Genomic DNA, 21,663 nt, shown 5'->3' on the forward strand with positions numbered 1-21,663 from the left:
TTGTCCTGATACTACATGGATAGGTTATGGCTAATCCTTGCATGGGTACACAATAAGGAGAAGGGTGCAAGAAGTATTCTTTTTAAACATCCCTATAATGTAGCTGAGGAGCACAGACCAAGTTGGTAGCTGCTTGAAATTAGATGGGGAAGGGCATGCAGCACCACCCCTTAGGGCTGTGTCGGTCCGCTGTGTTGTACACCTGTCTGACAGAATTCCTCCTGGGGACACATGATCTCTGCAAAAGGAGGGATGTAGGCCATAGTGCCTTAGTAAATGACTGCCACCAATAAGAAACAAGGATGAAATTAAAAAAAATAATAATTTCAATAAGATCTTGTCATCTTTGTCTGCATTCTCAACAATGGTACTACTAATTTATTTTTTTTAAAAGGGAAGGAGGTAATATTTCAGTTGAAGTAGGTATTGATTTAGATCCTTGGTATAAATCACTGACTTAAATAAAGCTATACTGCTTTACACCAGCTGAAGGTCTGGCCCATAATTTGCTAATGCATGTCAAATATCCCAGCCTGACTTACATTAACTACAGAAACTGTTCAGTTCCATATTTAGCACATAAAGATCTGAGAGCAGTTTAAGATTCTGATTGCAAGAGTTTGACCCAACTCACTTCATTAATAACACATGTGACAGATTCTCAGCAAACCAAAAATGGAGAGATAAAAAGAGATATGTCCAACATCGTAAAAATACATAAAATAAAAAACTATATCCACATACTGTACAGAATAAAAAAAGACGACAACAGTTATTAAAACCAGTTTTACTGTTGGCAGGAAACATTAAAAATCCCATCAAATGCATCCTTGAAACAAAATATAAGACATTTAAAAAAAATCAAATGTGGGAAAAATAATCCCTTTAAAATATAGGTAATGGGTCTTGATTTAAATGAATCATATTTACCTCATGGTATGAAGTTAATTACCCTAGAATATTTCATGTTGGATCTTTTAAAGTTTCATTTCTTCAGAATGATGTAAAAATCCTGACTTTTGCTTTAGCCTTGTACAAGTTTGCATGAAAATTTACCAGTCTGGGCACAAAATACGACAACCCTTTACCATGATGATGGAAAATTAACAGTAGTTTACTTGCCTATCCAAAAAAACAATTATTTGCCTCGATTGAATAGAATTTTCAAAAACTGATCATAAATAAATGAGATAATCAGAGCATAACTGAGTTGCAGGTCATATGGGTAGGATTACTACTGTATTCTGACCTCCGTTATTGGCCATTTCAATTGTCTAAACTGTTGTAAATGCTATATAAGATTTGAGACAAGGTGAGTGAGATAATATTTTTTATTGGGCCAACTTCTGTTGGTGAGAGGGAGGAGCTTTCAAGCTATACAGAGTTCTTCCTCAGGTCTAGGAAAGATACTCAGAGTGTCACAGGTAAATACAAGGTCGAGCAAATAATTTAGCATAAGTAGTTAGCACATATTATAAGGGAGCATTCAAGTTGAAGTGGCCTGTTAACAACACTGTAGTCATAGTACGAAAAGGGGGGATTAGTGGGTTACAGATTGTTGTAATAGGCTATAAATCCAGTGCTTTTATTAAGACGATTTTTAGTGTTTAGCGAAGTTATGAATTTAAGGTCTCAGACTTCACTTTTGAAAGTGTCACGCAGGTTTCCTTTGAAGATGAGGACCAATAGGTCAGATATAGGGTGATCGCTTTGTGAAAAGTGTGCACCCACAAGTGATATGGTGTTTTTGTCTTTTATTAATTTCCTGTGTTAGTTCATTCGAGAGCATAGCAAATGTCTGGTTTTACCCACATAGTTGATATTGGGGCATTTAGTGCACTGGATGAAGTACAGCTCATATTGTGAAAGGCATATATAGGACCTATGGATCTTGAAAGATGTGTTGTGGGGAGTGTTGATAATTGTAGCAGTGGAGATATGTGCGCAGGTTTTGCATCAATTGTTCTGGCAGGGTCTGGTGCTGCTTTGAGTAGGTGTGTCCTGATCTATGGGGAGCTTGCATCTGATGAGCTGGGAGAGGCTGAGGTGTTGTTTGAAGGCCAGAAGACGGGGTTCAGGAAAGATTTCTTTCAGGAAGGGGAATCCATCAGGTTGGGATTTTAGCTGTTTGATGATATCTTGTATGTGTTCTATCAGGGGGTGATAGGTGACAATGAGGGGTGTGTAGTCAGAGTGGGTTTTATTTCTGTACTGAATCAAGTTCTCTTGGGATATTTGGGTGGCCTGTTCCATGATGCAATCTACTGCTCTGGAGTTGAGTGTCCTTGTTTGGTGAAGGCCATTTTGAGTATATTAAGGTGTATACCCTGAACTGTCTCCTCAAAGCATATTTTATGGTAGCTGAGTGCCTGGCTGTAGATAACAGATTACGTGGTATGTTTGGAGTGGTTACTGAATCTGAGAAAGAAGGTGTGACATCTGGGTTTCTTGTATATAGTTATCTGTAGAGTTCTACTATTGAAGCTGATCGTGGTGTCCAGGAAGTTGATGCTGGTGTGGGAGTTTCAGAGATAGTTTAATGGATGGATGGTGGAAATCTGAGGGAGTTGGTCATCTGTCCGGAGGATGAAAACATCCTGGGACTAACCTGGCTACGACACCACTACATATAAGATTTGTTCAGTAGAAACAATGAAAACAAAAGACATTTTCCCTTTGCAATAATTACACTGTTGTTGCAATTCGAATCCCTAATTAATCATAAGTGGTGTGATGACGAATACTATGAACAGGACTGCAAAGACAAGCTATAACTTGCCTAGGAATCACCAAAGTGAAGATGCCATTATTTTGCGTTCTCTCCTTTTATACTATCTAATGTGGTAGAAGCACAGTAAGATCATTTCCCGAAGTATTTTAATAGAAAGTAGACTTCATTCTCGATAAAGTGGGCAGCAAAGAGAACCTAATTGCAATTAACTAGATTAATGGTTATTGGTAATTGACTCTCTTAATTTCGTGTATCTTGTTTCTTGACTCCCTTGGCTAGGAGTTCCCTGGATTACTACTGTGTATCATAGGGATATGATGCTTGAGTACCAAAATAACAGCCCAAAGTAAAACTGTAAGACATCATTTTGAAGTTTTTATTTTTGAGAACAGAATGTAGTGGTATGAGTTTCCAGGAAGCCAGATCATATCTTCTGCAGAACAGACTATTTCATTTTCCAGGATCTCAACTAAGCTCAACAAGAAAGAAGCCTAAAGGATTTTATATCTCTGTTGAAATCAAAATGTGTGGTGGTCTCTGCTTTTTTCAGGCTGAGAAATGAAGCCATGAGAATAAAGCTCTGTAAGCCACTGGAGGAGGATCAAGCTTTCCATTTGTCACATGAAACTTGGGTGGTACAAGAAGACAGTAAAACAAAACCTTTAATAAATGTCTTCATTGCATCTAAATCAGGTTATTTATTTTTAATGATTCACGTGAGACTGGAGGTTCTACAATTTGTGTCAGTTGCTTAAAACAAGCCTTATATGCAAAGGCATTTCCTAGTACTCTCAAAAAAAAAAAAAAAAAAAAAAAAAAAAAAAAGGTGGAGCAAAATATATATTAACCCAAGTACACTCATTACAATATGTACTGCAATGTAATTGTACATTTTGCCTTCTAATTGACCTAATTTTAGTGCTGTCTGAAAATTAACTAATCCAGATTAGGTCACAATTGAAAATGACATGGGTCTCTCTAACCCCAAGTAAATATTTATCCACAATCCTAAACCACCATGCAATCTGCATCCTCTATGCAGGCAGGGCCTGTGTCCTGGAATAATTTTGAGATTGAGGTTTATTGCAGGTCAGGAACAAAAGACATTGGTAAAGCTGTGTTTGTTTGCACAGTGCTTTCCCAAACCATGCCTTGATCTAGTTCCTCATGTTACACATACCATTTTATACATACTTTATAATGTGCTTCTACTGTGAAAAAGTGAATAGCCTGATGAGGTTTTATACTTGTCTAAGAAAAGTTTAATAATGCACTGAATCAAGGGGTGGCAGGAATTCCCTAGGTTGTATGTTTTTGTGGTTTTTTACAGTGTGTCCCACAGCAATTCATATATCTCCCTCTCAAGTATTTTGAGCAACAATAACTGTTTGGCATGTTTTGCAAAGGAAACACATGGATGGAATCCCAGCCTTATATGGATCCCACTGTCAAAGCAGAGTAGATTATTTTTTTGTTTGGTTTTGTTTAGTTTTCATCCTGTTTTATTAAACTGGACCTTAAAAAAATCTAAATCTTGCCTACGGAGCACCTGTTAATTAAAAGGTAGGTGATACTTTCAAGCAGAATCTCAGTGGGCTAGTACAGGACCTTTTTGCACCTGCATGTTTTGTGGTGATTTGTTAACTGCTAGGAAGAAGGCTTTAATCAGCAGGATTTAAAAGGAGTTGTGTAGTTTTGATTTGTTTGCTTCTATGTGAGTTCATCTTTCTTTCCCACAGTCAGCTCCTCATATTTTTTTTCAGCCAAGGTTGCTTGGCAGCGGTAGGACTGATGTGTTTTGTACATTCTGCATTTTTGTCACTCCGTTTGATGGAGGCATATTGGCTTTCTCCCTTGTCAGAACGCTGCAGGTCAAGTGTAGGCGTGTGTGTGCTTTACAAATCTATCCCCATCATGGCTAATGTCTCTCTAAGATGTTAGTTGCTGGTGGTTTTGTTTGAGGGACACTTCATGCTGTAATTCTTGAGTGCAAATCACTTTTTGTTTCTTTTGTTCACTTATAATGAGAGATTGAAATGGAGCTTAAATAATTCCTCCAATGAATACATTAACCAGACTCTTCTATTGTGGCTGTTTAAGAACTGAAATAATTAGCACAAAGCCACTTTTTCTTCACAGAACTTTTAAAAGAAGTCAGGGCATTACCATTAAGTGAATCATTATTTCCACAGAGACTGAATTCAAGAGGAAGGGGAGGGGGGGAGCAGTTAAAGATTAAATATATTTCAAGCCCAGCTAAGATTTTCTGGTGGGAACACTTCCCAGCTGAATAAAACATTCCTTGGGGAAATATATCGCTATTTGTATTTGTATTTTGTGGCACTTTGTGAGTATCTTCAGAGAAGCCAAATAAGAGCGTCCTTTTCTTTCACAGAGCTAAACCTACAAAACAACTACACACAGTAGCTAGTTTCCAAAAAGACATGTTGCTGGTTCAGAAACATAATACAATCATAATATAATGGTTTGGAAAGGCCAGAGACAGAAAACCAAATTATTGATACACAGGCTCCCAAATGCTATTTTCCACGGGGCTAAAAATATTTTCTTTACTGCAACCTGGGGAGACGGTTAGGTAATGTTGGGCTTTTTGCTTTTTTATTTTTTTTCCTCCTCCTCTCTTCCCCCTCTTCAAGGTATGTACATTTATCTTCAGATCCCAGAAGAACATATTTCAGTATCTAGAAATGCTGTTTTAGGAATGATTTTAATGAAACAGCAATTTCTCCCATTTCTAAAACTAATTTATCAAACTGGGAAGCAACAGTATCAAAATTAAAGGGAGAGTTTCAAAGTCTGAAAGCCGTGAAACACCTTGTTACCACTGAAAATCAGTGAGAGATGAGCACGAAACTGCCATTTGTGCCTTTGAAAATCTCCCCCATAGTGATTCATATGAACAGAAATTTCCTTTCAAAACCAGTTTGGCGAAGTGAGTAGAGGGAAAGCAGCCAGTATTTAGACTAGAACAGAACACAATGGAAAATGGTAAATAACAGGGTCGCCTGAGGATCTCTACTGGGATCTGTGCTGATCAACATGTTCATAAATGATCTGGAAAAGGGGGTAAACCGGGAGGTGGCAAAATTTGCAGATGATATTGAAAACAATGAATGATACTCAAGAAAATGAAGTCTAAAGCGGACTGCGAAGAGTTACAAAGATCTCACAAAACTGGGTGACTGGGCAACAAAATGGCAGGTGAAATTCAATGTTAATAAATGCAAAGTAGTGCACACGGGAAAAACATAATCCCAACTATACATACAAAATGATGAGGTCTAAATTAGCAGTCACCACTCAAGAAAGATCTTGGAGTTATCATGGTTAGTTCTCTGAAAACATCCGCTCAATGTGCAGCAGTAGTGGGGAAAAAAAACAACTAATAATGTTAGGAGCCATTAGTTTCTATTTTATTATTCATCCCTTCTGTCATAATATCACTATATAAATCCATGGTACCAAGACTGTACAGTTCTGGTTGCCCCATCTAAAAAAAGATAGAATTGGAAAAACTACAGAGAAGGTCAACAAAAATAATTAGGGGTAAGGAGCAGCTTCCCTATGAGGAGAGATTAAGAAGACTGGGACTGTTCATCTTAGAACAGAGACAGTGGAGGGGGGATATGATAGATAGGTCTATAAAATCATAAATGGAGTGGAGAAAGTGAATAGGGAGTGTTGTTTACACCTTCACATAACACAAGGGTCACCCAATGAAATTAATAGCCAGCAAGTTTAAAGCAAACAAAGGTACTTCACATAACACACAGTCAACTTGTGCAACTCGTGGCCATTGTGAAGGCCAAAATTATAACTGGATTAAAAAAAGACATCCTTGAATTTAGGTAATTCTATCAATGGATATTAGCCAAGGTGGTCAGAAATTCAACCCCATGCTTTGGGTGCCCCTAAAGCTCTGACTGCTGGAAGCTGGGATGACAGGGAATGGATCACTCCAACAATTGCCTTGTTCTGTTAATTCCCTCTGAAGCATCTGGCACCAGCCACTGTGGGAAGACAGGCCACTGTGATGTCTGACCCAGTATGGCTGTTCTTACATTCTTAAGCATGTCCCAGTTTTAGTGGTGCCCGAGTAGTTCTGGGAGTGGGGGATTATGGGGATGATGAAGTGAACATTTGTAGATGAGGAAAGCAGTGACACCCCAGAGTTAGTGCTCTGCAAGAGCCATTTGGTAATCTATAGGTGCAGAGACAGGTGGCTCCTTAAAAGCTAGTCTGTTACCCTTTCTACTTCTATTGTAACTCCTAATTTTCCTGGCTACAAGGACAGCTTATGTGTACAGGCAGTAAGTCATCACCCCAAGTTTCTTCTGTCTACTCCCACGGCATTCAACTCCGGAGAGGTGGCATCAGCTTACACCAAGCAACATGAAGGCTGCTAAGTGATGGAATGGAGAGGGGGGGCGGGGTAAGTCAATGGAGTTACACCAGTGTTATCCCAGGTCAAAATGAGAGTTGAATCAGACCCACTAACATTTAGTGGTTTGTAGCTTGTGCTGCCTTTTTAAATGAAAAACTGGTGGCATGTAATTCTCCAAGTTTGTTTCTTATTTCTGGTCTTAAAGGGACACTGTCAGGATACTAACCCTAATGTGACCTTACCTAAGCCTTAGAGTTTGAAAATTGAAAGACTTTTGAAAACTGAATTTTTCTTTTCATTCTTCATATTGTTTCTCTGTCACATCCAGTCTTCTCGGTCTAAAAACAGATGATCAGAAAAGAATTGGTGAATTCTCTAGAGGATAAATTCATTTGTTTATGATGCCACCAAACCCCTGGTTTGTCTGTCCAGGAATAAAAGGGTTCTCTTGCTGATCCTTCCCTGTTTGTAATCGTAGTGCAGTTTTCAAGGTCCAATCCTGTCTCAGCTGGTGGGTGAGCCATGGGTCTTTGTTTTATAGTCATAGAGAATTGAAGTGGATCAGCCTGACATTTCAGTATCCCATTAAAGCTCACTGGTTTGTAACAGCAAGGCAAAGCTCATTGCCACCGCACAGCGGCTACTTTGCGGCTGCCACACCACAGGGCTGTGTGGGAGATCTTGATATTAAAGAAGCGGGAAGGGCGAGGTTGGTGGCATCCTGTACCTCAGAGCAGCAACTAGTGGCTGTGAGAGGCAGGACAGATTTAGGGTTCCCAGGGTGTTCATGCTACCTCTACACCACAGACAGACTTTGGACAAACTTGGGCTTTCAGTTTGCCATTGGGGGAAACATTTTCTCTGGTTTAATCTGAAAACATAGCAAAGTCTTCTCTAAAGGGACACTCTCACACAATCTCTCTGATTTCCCTTAGAGGTTTCCTCTGGGTATCTAGATAGTTGACCTTGAACACTCCTAGAATCTTCACTTTTGTATCCCTCAAGCAGCATCCAGGATGAGTTGTCCTGGATGCTTGATTCTGCCAACTTTAGTTGCACTGATAACAGTGGGTCTATACTAGTAAGGTACTTCCCAATAGGCAACATTCAAAATTGGGCTTAACAATGCATAGCCTACTGGTTATCTACCCAATGTGATTAAGGGCGGCAGAGGAGGCCCAAAAACTTCAGCTTCCATTCCCCATTTAAGATGTGTTTGGATTCAGTAATTTTGGTTTGGCCTATTAGAAAGATGAGGTCAACTTGCAAAATTCAGATCTGGATTTAGATTTTAAACACTCCCACCACTGATTCCAGGCATTGGATTTGTACCTGTGTCTAGTTATTCTTTGGAGAAGAAGAAAAAGAAGAGTTCAGATCAAAACCAGGGTACAAAATTGTTAGAGGTTAAATGCAGTAATAATAATTTCCATCTTATTTCAGAACACCCTTATGGAATTTTTGTTAACCTTCCCTTGAGGCAACACAGAAGTGCTCATCAACAAGTGCTTTTGGCAGCCAGCAGCTATGTGGACACACCTGTGACTGCTCCAGGGTGCCTTTCCCTATTTTAAGTAACGGCTGTGCAGAGTTGAGAGATGCAGTGGGACTTTCACTTAGCGCTCATATAAGAGGAAGTATATTGCACCCTTTCACGTAGTTAGGCTTTCATGGGAGTTTTTTATATTACAAGCATTGCATGCTTTGTACCCAAAATTCTGACACAGTAATGAGTTTCCTGTTTGATTTTTAAATAGACTTTAAATAGTTTGAGTCCTCTGGACTGAGCAGTTGTTATATTTAAACTCTTCTTGGCAGGCACAAAAAGGTGTTTGAAACATATATATGTTGAACCACATTCGGGTACTCGTACTTTGTGAGGAGCCCTGCTGGAGTCAATGGCGCTACATGCATGAATAAAAATAACAAAATCTAGCCCTATATTATTATACTTCTATTTAGCATGGGGTAGATTGTACCACCCTTATTCAGGGTGAGTAGTATCTTACTCCATGACTGGTCCCAGTGAAATCAGTCAGACTACTTGTAGAGGGAGGTACCACCCTGTGGAAGTAGAGATTGCATCTTTTTCCTCCTACTTTACTGTTCCCTCATTTATATTGCTGTTCTGTATTTGTTCTGTAGGCTCATGAGAGCTGTCATCTGCACTGAATTTACACCATTAGGTGTCATGGAGTTTCTCTGGGCTTACATTGGTCTGAAGGAGATGGGAATTGAGCCAAATAAGCCTTGCTTGGATTTTTACCCAATTAGCGTTACTTCCCTTCCCATCTAATAAAACAATAATTTTTTTTTTTAGTAGCACCCTAACATAATGTACTGCAAAACAGATTACAAAGGATATGTCTACACTAAAAACTTATGTCAGCCTCTATTAGGTCGACTTGTAGCCACCACAATAATTACTGTGGTGGCTGATGTCCACGCTACCCTCCCTGGGTCGGTGGTGTGTGTCCTCCCCAGAAGCGCTCACACAGACCCCACTGGGGCAGTGTGGGGAGCTGAGAGACTGAGCCTGCTCCGCTGGAGCTCCCTGCCAAGAGCCTGGCTGCCTCATAGGCTCCCAGTGGGCTGCCCTTCTCCCCCTCTTCCCCACTAACCCACTGGAAGCCGCCTGGGGTGTCTTGCCTCTCCCTTCCCTTCTGGGAGTGGGCAGCCTTGTCAATTTTATGGCGTCCAGCAGGTTGGGTGTCTCACCCCAGGCTCCCAGCCATGAGTGGGGTCCAGCTGTCCAGGGGAGTGGGGGGGGAGGGCAGCTGGGCTCTAGTTGATGGCTTTCTTATCAATTTCACGGCAAGAGAGCAAGTAATACAGTGTCTATACAAATACTGCATCGCTGTAGCTAGACTGACATAAGCCCTATGTCTCTTGTGGAGGTGGAGTTATGTCGGTGTAGTAGGGCACTTACATCGGCAGGACAAGGCTGTAGTGTAGACACTGACAAACTGTAGACTAAGCTGCCTTACTGTAGTGTTGAGCAGGCCAGAGTGTTGAGCAACTTTAAGGAATGGAAGACCACCTTCACCATTTAAAAGCATCAATGAAAGCCATAAAACAACCATGGAATGATGCCCTGATCTCCTTCCTTATAGTGAGCAACAGTTCTGCTGGATTTTTCCTTTCATTTTCACATTCGTCAAACTGTGCTTCCAAAATTGTTTGCAGAGCTGTGTTATTATCTTCTTTTTTCCTTCAGTGTCCCCCTCCCTTTAGCAGCTTCAGACTCCTACTCCCTTTTTCGTCCCATCTGCTAAAATGATTAGCAATGAAATGGTTAATGCTGGCATGTCAATTGTTATTGCTAGGCTTTAGTGTTAACATCACACTATTAATGAAGGCTGGAGTACTTGACGGCTTCCAGGGCCTTAATTTCAGGCTGTCTGCAGGCTCTGGAAGATGACCATGGGTTTGTTTATACTTGGTTCGTATTTGGAAGGTTTCCTTTGCAACTCACTGCTTTTAAAATAACTTAGTCTCTGTAGAATCTGAATAAGTCATGTGGGCCACATGTATACACACATTTGGCAAAGTGTGTTACCCCTGTGGTGGGCAAGGAACACTTATCAGATTCTGTACTGAGCTTCCCAAAACTGGATCTGAATCATTAATTGATTTTGGTTATATTCTTAACCTCACTTACCTTAGGTGATTAAATCACAGGTAGAGAAGGGCACTTGAAAAAACTCAAAAAACCCTGCAATTTCCATTGCTGAAGCCACTTACTTTTTATTGCTGAATTCCAGCTGCCACCCCTGGGGTGAACCAATCAGGATTAATGAGGAGCTACTTTGGGGACATTACGGATAATAGATTTTTATGATGACAGAATCCTTTGTTATGGAAAATGTATTTAAGTGGTAGTTTTGGTTGTGAAAACGTGTATATTTCATGGACCCATCATTGCTATGACGCAACAATACGTGAGTAATATAATGGGTGTGTCACTCAATGTTAACCATGGTGCTCCAGGTTGGGTATAAATTAAACCCCACACTCATAAAACCATATTCTTTTCATAGAAAGAATTTTTTTTTTTTACTTTACATTTCATAGCAGGGGAGCTCAAAGGAGTAAGGTGCCCCTTATTGACTGTGACTGAAGCTCAAGTGTATGCTGAAGGGAGTATCTGCTCTAATAAGCATTCAATTCAGGTGGTTCTGAGCAGACACACCAGGTTTTTCCATCCATCACCCTTTTTGTGTTGTTATTTCCCAGTTCCTCCCCTCTTTCTTTATTAGCTTGTCTCCTTCTATCCACCCCATTATAGTCATACTGACTGTGCAGCATTTCTGCTCTCACTTCCCAGATGGAAGGGAATATTTCCTCCTCCCAGATTGCAATACTAGCTAGCTGCTAAGGAGGGCTGAATACAATCTTCATCTTCCCATTAGACATACTGTCTGTCATATCCATGGTGTTCCCAGATGCTTCTCTCTCACCCAGTCTTTTAAAGCTTGAGGTAAATTCATGGTAATTATGGTATCTAGTTTTGCAGGTGGAGGGATACAAGGAATAGTACCAGTAGAAGTGGGGAAGAATCAAAATAGCTTTTCTGGTTTACAAAATAGCTGGTAGACAAGTGTAATAAAAAGGCACTTGTGAGTAATACTTCTCCATTTGTAAGTGTTGTGTTTTTCTCAAGCTCACAAGGAATTACCCTTGATATCATATATTACTACAGCACTTGGTATTCCATATATATCCAAAGTGGTTGCCATTCCACTGTTGATTTTTGCCAAAATCAACAGCTACCATGCTTTGGTGTCCGAACATAAATTTCGACCCTTGAATGTTGTATATTATATTAGATATATAGGCTGTAGTCCCAAATACTAAAATATAAAAACAAAACATGCATGTTTACATACCTTTGACTTGAACCTATTTAGTACAGTCTCACTAGATTTGTTTTAGCAAGTTGGGCCTTTTTCAAAACATGTTGAAAGAGAATTAAATTGAAAAAGTTACTAGAATTCCAATTGACAGTGAATACCCTATTTTCAGTTAATAACTATCTCAAACATTTCTCTTTGCTATGGGATTCCTTACTTTTTATGGTTTGTTTCAGCCCAAAGGCAGCTTTCTTTGTGTGGGAACTTTGAAGGAAAAAAACTATATGTACTACTGGTTTTGAGAACTTAAAATGTGTTCTAATTTTTAAAAATTTGTTTAGATTCTTTTGGGCTAGGATAACTACACAAAGGGTCACAATGAGAATTAATTATTGTTACGAGCATTACAGTAGCACATAAGTCACTGTTCCGACCCATAATGAAGAGAGAGTCTCTGCCCCCAAGAGCTTACAAGCTCTGCTAGGCTTGAAAATAACTAATTCAGCAATAGTTATAAATTAAATTAAAATGATTAACCATGCATGTGCAGTATTTTATTTTCCGTGCTCATTTAAGATGCATATGCACTTAGTTGTATACATACATGATTTCGACCTGAATCTCATCCATCATTAAACAGATCTAAACATTTCCCCTTCCTAGCCCTCAAATATCCAATCACACCCTTTAGAATGGACCCAGTGAATTAGGACGCCTGGGGGACTCTTGTCTGTATGGTTCAGAATGTGTTTTAAGAAGATATCACTTCGCCACAGAGGATTTTAACTGTGAACTACTGCTCTACAGGCCATACCTTTTGAGAAATAAAATTCCAGCTTGTATCATTGGACATCTGAGCAAACTATTAACTTTCTTTTAAATGCAGGTTTCCATTTTCATTAATGGCTATTCTGGTCAGAGATGGAATTAATTTAGTAATCTAAAAGACAAAGGGCCATTAAGAAATATGCTAATTCACCTCTTTTTCTTGGATGGCAATATTGGAGCATTGTTTTTCTTAATATCATATTATCTTTCCAGGTTTGTGGAGACTCAAACCAAGGAGCCGTTTTTCTGCGTGAATTTACATTGATTCGAAGAGAGAGTCTGCATGATGATTTCCTGTCTGACTTACTGAATAACCATAAAACTGAAGATCTGGTAGGACTCTCCTCTTCTTATATTTGTTTTATTAATACCTCATACTGAAATGAACGTTTGCTGGGTTGTGAAATTTTGCATCCGGTCCTTCGCTCAGTTTGGTCCCTTTATGGAAAGGTTCAGGCCTGAGATGTTATGAAGAAAACATCAAATATGACAAGAATAGAAATGCAATTAGAATAGTGACAGCCTGGTGTGGAAAATTTCTGGGGAATGATATATTTACTGTACATTTAGGGTCACAGTTTTCAAAGGAGCCATAATTTGGTCCCTAAAATTATGGTAGCAATAGTCTTGCTCTGAGATTTCGGGTGTCTTGGTTTCTGCCTTTTTCATAAAAATTTTGTGTTCCACAAAAAACTTAGATGTGGAAAACAACGCTTGCTGTTTCAGAGGCTGTATTTGAAAAATTCATCCTGAAAATTACTTAAATATTGAAGTTCATTCTGAAGGAACAATAGACAAAATAAATAATGCTTTGCAAAGAGTCAGTAGAAAGAATGCCAGTAACAAGAAGAGAGAAGAATGGATTTAGAATAGAAAGTTTTCTTGTTATCTAAAGTATGATGAAAAGCTCTGTTTCCACTACCTCTTGTCTGTGTAAGATTTCTGTTTTAAAAGTGTGAGGGATTTCAAACTGTGAATATTTAGCAGTTTGTTCTCTGATACTTTAATTTAAAGAACTTCCAAAGTAAAGCAGTTTTGAGTGATATGTTTAATTGTGCTTTAATTTGAAAAGAAACAAATCAGCTGATTTTATCATGACAGTAAATTTGCCGGCCTAATCCTTTGTTATGTTTACTAATACATTGTGGTTAAACTGGAATTGTGGCAAATCAGCAGCTGATATTTCCTGGATTGTTGATGCATCTTAGAGGTTATGGCCCACAATAATGATCCTGTGTGGGTGGGGAAAAAAACAAGAAACTTGAAAAGGAGATTCAGCAGTGTTAGACTGACGATGCTCACTGCATACTCTATCTACTTATCTAGTAGTCTAGGAAAGAAATGCCTGAAGTTATTTTTCTTTGGCCTGAAAGACTAGCCAATTACTATTTGTGAGAACATAGTTGCGCCGGGACATTGGAGGGATGACTTTTGATAAATCTTGTTGTTTGGGTCAAAGAAACCAGTTGACAAAGGGAATAAAAAACATTAATAAACAATCCACTGTGTTTGTGCTAATCCATCTGCTTTCAGACAAACTGTCCTTGGCGTTTTACAATTCCACTCAGAGTTCACAGATTGGGCAAAATCAACACTTTGTTTTATCAGTGTTTGTAATTTTATAGGGCGTTCAGAGCAGTATCAAGCAACTGCTTTACTGCCAGTGCAATAAAGATTCTTTGTAAAGATAGTATAATTTCCCCCCATGATTAATGATGTGGGGCCTGAGTCACTGTGTACTAGAACCATTGAGGCCATGTAGCCTAGACAAGCAAGCAGATTTTTTATTACAGTTTTGTCTGTATCACTGACTTGGCCTGTTTGTTGTCTTGGAATGTCTTGGTCTTGTGCCTGATTGCAAGTGCATTAGGATACTGTTGACAAGTGAAGGCACTGTGTAAATTACCCGAAGTTTTCCTCCAAGGTAGCATTTGCGTTATTCCTGTTCCACAATCATGCTTTTTTAAATATATATCCCACATAAAACAACATTAAAAGAACATTATTAAGTCAAGCACTCAAAAATTAGGAAATGCCAGATTTAAGTTTTCCTGTGCAACCTTTAATTCAGTCTCCTTGTGCATATGCATTATGACAGTCTTTTTAATGTCATGATCATATACTTTGTTCTCCCCACAGGACCCCTGCCTCGTTCAATATACACAATGGATGGTGCTTAACTAATAAGCAGCTATTCAATATTTTGTTTTCTCCTTGTTCAATATGTGACCCTAGGTCTTATTTACTGCACACAATTCAAATCCTGTTCTGAAAAGAAAATTGTTAATATCTTCCTGGTCTTTTGTAAAGTGCTCATTGCTACACCATCTGAGTGCTTCAGGCATTAATGAATTTATCTTCATTATACCCTTGTGAGTATTACAGATGGGGAGCTGAGGGACAGAGAGATTAAGAGCAAAAGTATCCATTCATTTTGAATGGATTTTTGAGGCACCTGTAATTTAGCATTAAATAGCATGTTAGATGTTTAACGTACAGCTCCAGTTTATTCCAGTTGCAGCTGTGAGCGCTCAGCATGTTGCAAATTTGATTAAGTGACTTGTTTAGCATCACATAAGAATTGTGTGGCAGAGGCAGGGATAGAATCCCGTTCTCCAGGGTAACATTCAAGTGCCTTAACCATGAGACCATCCTTTTTCTTTCTGTCATCTACTGCTTCATTCACTGCACCCTTCCAATTTCTGCAATAAATGAGGCAGAGGTCCTACAGACAAGAGCCTTCTTCACCGCACAACCCTTATTCATCCCTGTGCACTGAATGAGGCAGTCCTGTGGAAAAAATGATCGGTGATCGTGTAATTTAAGACTGTATCATAATGCATACACACAAATGGGGCTGAATTAAGGTTGTACGAGGAGCTTCTCAACAAAATGTTTGTAAGAATTTTTTTAAGATGGGCAAAACATTTTTCCCTCACCTCATTCTGGGAAAAAACCGTACTGTTTTTGCTGACATTTAAAAAATAAAAAGTGTCAGCCTGAGCCAAATACCCAGCATTGGAAATTTCAGAATGGATGGTTGAAGTTTGACAAAGTTATAAGCAGCTAGAAAACAAGGTCTTATAATGGAAAGCGTTGGGTTGATCTTAACTATAGGCAGCACTACCTGCGCCATGTATAATTAAATGAGACATAATTTCTGAAAGTGTCTATTGTCTCCTCTCTATACAATTTCTAATGCCATATCAGCAAAACACATAATGAATCCTGATGCATTTTTGGAATAAGAAATGCAAGCAGATAATGTTTCAAATAAAAACATTTCTAACAAATAATGAAATGACAGTTTAATATAAGGAAAGCTCATCTTCGGTATTTGGTAACATAGAATTTGCCATAGTGGATCAGAGCAATAATTTGTCTAGTCTAGTATCTTGCCTCCAACACAGGCCAATATCTCTGCTTCAGTGGGAAGTATGAAACTCTCCATATATTTATGAAATTCTGTATCAACGAGTGGGGAGAGGAGGGAGTTCGCCTCTGATTCCTGCAGAGAATTGGCTTCCTTGCTTTATACCTCAAAGATTTAGTTGTAATTATTCTTCAGTATTTCAGATTGCAAAGCCATGAATGTTGTTAGTGGTCACTTGAAATATCCAACCACTGTATTTCATCTCATGACCTTCTAAATGAATGAAATCAACAAGCTAACTACTAACTGAAAATGGCACTGAGACATGAAAATTACTGTGATTTAGTGTGATAATTTGTTCCTTGCTTTCATGTTCTGGGAAAGGAGGCAGTAATGCATCCGCTAGGAAACCTAAGGACTGTGTGCATGTTTCAAGCAGCCCAAGAAGTTACTCCAGTTCTGATAGCTGAAGGTAATATGCCATAAGGTCCCCACTGAAGAATATTTTTGGAAGAGGAATCAATAGAGATATGTTAATCAGCAGTTAATTATCTCTTTTACCTGGCACGGATGGGGTAATGACCGCAATGTGCTAGGAAAGGAGTGCTGCTCTCTGGGACAGACCTCTGGCCGTAGGCCTGGATATCATTAGACAGCCACAGTGTCTGATGCCAGTGACCCCAGTATGCTGTCATTCATAAGAGAACTGTGTGACTGTATGATGGGTAATCTGGTTTACTTAGCACTGGTATTGTAACTACCCTATGCAGCTTCTGCCTAAAGGGTGGTGGTCAAATGTATTTTGCTAGATGTAAGCAACTATTGCAGCAACTATGGTTGGCTGGTTGTTGCAATCATTGTCTATTTGATACCATGGGGAGACTCTTGAGTGAATTAGAATGTGGAGTTACCCAAATGTTTTTTACTTCACTGGTGTATGCTACAGTACAGCACAGTAATTCCTATCTTTCAACTACAGTATCACACAATCCCTAATTCCATGGGTTTGTGCACCACTAACTCAATGGCCTGAAACTATGAATGAATGCTTCTGTTTTCTTCCTTTTTTGCCTGTCCTGTGCAATAGATCTTAGGTTTTTTAGGTTGTGGCCTTTAGCTCCCATTTTGATGCTAGCACCAAGAAACAAGCCTGTTGACATAGCACTGCCAGCATTAATCTCAGAAATTTGAGATTTAAAAAAAGGCTTCCCTGTCTGAGGAAATATTTTATATTTTGAGTATTTTCTATCTTGTGCTAAAGCAATAATTGAAATTATAAAGGATGTAGCAGAGCAATGAATCACCTACACCCTGATTGTTGTTTTTTCTTGAAAAATGAGAAAACAACAATTAAAAAAGAGAGAGACAGAGAGAAGCTAGGACAGGATCTAAAATAATCGTGCACATGCATTTTGAGGCTTTAGTGGTAATCAAATACAGTTTACAGACTTCCTAGGTTTTTTGTTTTATTTTTCAGAAATACTGTCCTCTTATAATTTTTCCAAATGCTTTACTGTTTATATTGCGGCACATTGTTAAATGGCAGTAATAGTGTCTGAGACAGACACACATAGAGGACTTGCAGGCACTAGTACAAGAATTAATTGTTGTAGCAAGCAGTGATTTTAAAACTAAGACAATTAAAGTTTGCAGTATTCTATGGTTAAATCTGATTTCGACACAATGGAATTACTCCTGGCTTGCACCAGTTTTAAAATAGAGTGGAATTAAGTCCTCTGTCTTCAGTTACTGGATCTTAGCATAGATTTTACTCTGTTTTTTATGTATAGTGTTTAGTTTCATGTTATGCTTCCTATATATACAATATATTGCTTATACATTTCAGATGGAGGGGACAATATATATATAAACTTCCAATTGCATTAATTTTTTCTTGATACATTAGTTTCCAATTAAAAAAAAAATTTACTCTGATTTAAGTGATGGGGAAGGATTGAGAGAGCTTACCTGGCCCTCTAGTTAACCTTTTAGGCTGAGGTCCAAATGCATTGTTTCAAAAAGGTTAAGAGGTCACAATTGATACCCTGCATCAGATTCTCTGCCCTCAGTGGCACAGAGTGGAAACCACTTGTAAATCCTCTGCTAGTATTCCTGGTCATGGGGGAGTCCCCAGCAGGTGTAGAGACAGCATAAGTGGCTCCTATGCCTTCTTCCCCAGGGCCCTGGTATGGGAAGTGGAGTGTGTTGGGGGGGAGTGAAGGCATCAGTATAATTACCCCTGGTGATATATAGCATCGCTTGGATGCTAGTTAGAGCAGTCCCCAGGGTGCTAGAACCAGTACAGTGTTGCCAACCCTGTGTGACACCTTTTTGGGATCTCCCAGACCAGTCAGAGGTTTTGTCACTGCCTGCCCTGTGTGTGCCTTAATGCGTTAAACTTCATGAACACGAGTTGGACTAAAAGACTGAGTGTCCCTTTGTCCACACACTTCTTTGAATATAGACTGTGCTTCTTCGCGAACAGCCTGTTTAAAGAACCTTCCTTTATAAATGTCTCCAATAAATATTTCTAGGTCTATATTTACTTTATAAAAATGTTACTTTCTTGCTTCCTGCAGATTAAATTACTTTTAAATTGCTAAAACTTTGTGTTATCTTAATGGTTTATCTGGTAAAAAAGGCAAAGTTTTAAAAATGTTTAGAGATCTGTGAATCTTCAAAAAATTAGACAGAGAATTGGCATTTCCCAAGTGCCTCAATTCCAGCCCTTCTAGATGTATGCTGACTTTAAAGTGTTTTCTGATCTATTCGTGTTTTCTGATCCATTTTCTCTAATCTGCTCTTAACCATGACATTTTTTCTATGTCTCTTTAAAAATGGGGGCATGACCCTTTTAATGTTTGGGACCCATTACTGTGGCTATATTTTTTTCTTTGTTAGAAAGCCAATCAAGATACCACTGCTGAACGAAAATTACATTCCAAAGCTTGGACTACAAGGCCTGCAGCTGCTAAAACTGTCCCGTGACTGTATATAGTCCTGGAGTTGACACAGGAGAAGAGGGAGGATGTCTTTAGAAAGACAATGTCTTTGTCCATTGCCTTGTCCACATTAGGAAAACTAAGCATGATTTAACATGTGTGAAATGATCTAGAATTCCGTTTGTCCTGGTCTACACTTGTAGTTAATCTGTGCTCAAACTGGTTCATATGCACCTCTCACTGACACCTATGGGTAATTTCCTTAATGAAGCCACAGAAAGTGTGTGTATGTATGGGGTAGCTTTTTCTGTTTGCTGCAGGAAATTACTGTGGGCCTCTTTCCTTGACACAACTGCATTCACTCCGTACCCCTCTCTCTAAGCACTGCTGCCTTTTCTCCCATTGCCTTTTTATTAGTCTATCTTCTAGCATTTGCAACTCCTGTCAATTTGGTCTCCTCAGCAAATGTTAATTAATATGGTGTGTTTGAAAATTGCTGCTTAAGCTAAACTGGGAAGAGATTATAAGAAGTCCTCAGGACCAGATGGTATTCACCCAAGAGTTGTGAAGGAACTCAAATATGAAACTGCAGAACTACTAACTGTGGTATATAACCTATTGCTTAAATCAGTCTCTGTACCAGATGATTGGAGGATAGTTAATGTAATAACAACTTTTAAAAAGGCTCCAGAGATGATCCTGGTACTTACAAGTCAGTAAACCTAACTTCAGTACCAGGCAAATTGATTGCAACTATGTAAAGAACAGAATTATTGGACACATATTTGAACATGATTTGTTGGGGAAGAGTCAACAAGGCTTCTGTAAAGGGAAGTCATGCCTCACCAATCTATTTAAACTTCTTCGACGGTGTCAGCAAATCTGTGGACAAGGGCGATCTAGTTGATATAGAGCACTTGGCCTCTCAGAAGGCCTTTGACAAGCCTCACCAAAGGCTCTTAAGCAAAGTAGGCAGTCATCAGATAAGAGGAAAGATCATCTTATGGATCAGAAATTTGTTAAAAGGTAGTAAAGAAAGAGTAGGAATAAATGGTCACTTTTCACAGTGGAGAGAGGTATATAGTAGGATCCAGAGATCTGAACTGGGACCACTGTTGTTCAACATATTCATAAATGATCTGGAAAAAGGGGGTTAAACAGTGAGGTGGCAACATTTACAGATGACACAAAGTTGCTCAAGATAAGTAAGTCCAAAACTGCTTTTGAAAAGCTACAAAGCGATCTCACAAAACTGGGTGATTGGGCAGAAAAATGTCACATAAAATTCAATGTGGATAAATGCAAAGTAATGCATATTGAAAAACAAAATGATGGGGTCTAAATGACCCCTCAAAGAGATCTTGTAGTCACTGTGGATAGAGGAATCATTCACAATGCATGTGAGTGAAAACATCTGCTCAATGTGCAACGGCACTCAAAAAAACCAACCGTGTTAGGAACCATTAGGAAAGGGATAGCTAATAAGACAGAAAATATTGTAAATGCCACTATATAAATCCATGCTACACCCAAACCTTGAATAGTGCATGCAGTTCTGGTCACCAAACTTCAAAAAGGGTGCATTAACATTGGAAAAGGTACAGAGAAAGCAGTGACTAAGGGGGGTTATGATAAAGGTCTATAAAATCATGAATTGTGTGGAGAAAGTGAATAAGGAAGTGTTAATCACCCCTTCGTATAACGGAAGAACCAGGGGTCACCCAATGAAATTAAGAGGCAGTATATTTAAGACAAACGTAAGGAAGTACTTTACACAACACACAATCAATCTGTGGAACTCATTGCCAGGGGATGTTGTAAAGGCCACAAGTATAACTGGAATCAGAAAAGAATTCAATGAATTCATGAAAGGTAGGTCGATCAATGGCTATTAGCCAAGATGGTCAGGACTTTAGGGTCTCTAAACTTCTAACTGCCAGATGCTGGGACTGGGATGGATCTCTCAATAATTTCCCTGTTCTGTTCATTCCCTCTGAAGTATGATACCTGGCACTGTCGAAAGACAGGATACTGGTTTAGATGGACCTAGTATGACCATTCTTATGTCTGACCCCTAAAGCCATTCTTATACATAGATGCAAATACCAGTAAGGACGGACAAATAATACAAAAAGACTCTGAGTACGGTTGAATGATACCATGGTAAGAAAATTGAGCCATGGCTATATTATATCTACCATCGCTGCTACCATTACTGGAGCTGCACTGGTGGTGAATTACACAGACTTCTGTCTACTCCAGAAAAGACAAATGTGTATGTACAGCTAAAAGGCTGCAGCAGCTAGTATGGTATAACAAATTGCTAATTCAAAAGTTCTGACAATCAGTTTTCTCTTATGTGGGATTTAGTATTAATCCTAGGGTAACAGGAAAACTTTGTGTCTGATTGGTAGGAAAGTTGTTTGGGTTTTTTTTTTGTTTGTTTGTTTTTAAATTTTTCCTCCTCCTTTACAGGCATTAACAGATAAATCTGGTAATAACTGGTTGCATTACTTTCAGAGCCCACAAAT

At 38.9% G+C, this 21,663-nt stretch overlaps 1 protein-coding gene across 1 annotated transcript in view; it reads left to right on the forward strand.

The window, feature by feature from the left end:
- The window catches only part of ADAMTSL1 (ADAMTS like 1), a 611,419-nt gene that overhangs the window by 155,418 nt on the left and 434,338 nt on the right, over positions 1 to 21,663 (forward strand). Inside the window, exon 2 of the mRNA XM_067553131.1 lies at positions 13,031 to 13,150. Within this exon, the coding sequence (XP_067409232.1) occupies positions 13,031 to 13,150 (120 nt within the window). The remainder of the gene's footprint in view (positions 1 to 13,030; positions 13,151 to 21,663) is intronic.

Source organism: Emydura macquarii, unplaced genomic scaffold (assembly GCF_026122565.2).
Source record: "Emydura macquarii macquarii isolate MOO-44397 ecotype Brisbane River unplaced genomic scaffold, CSIRO-AGI_Emac_v2 contig_1451, whole genome shotgun sequence".
Classification (NCBI taxonomy): Eukaryota; Metazoa; Chordata; order Testudines; family Chelidae; genus Emydura; species Emydura macquarii.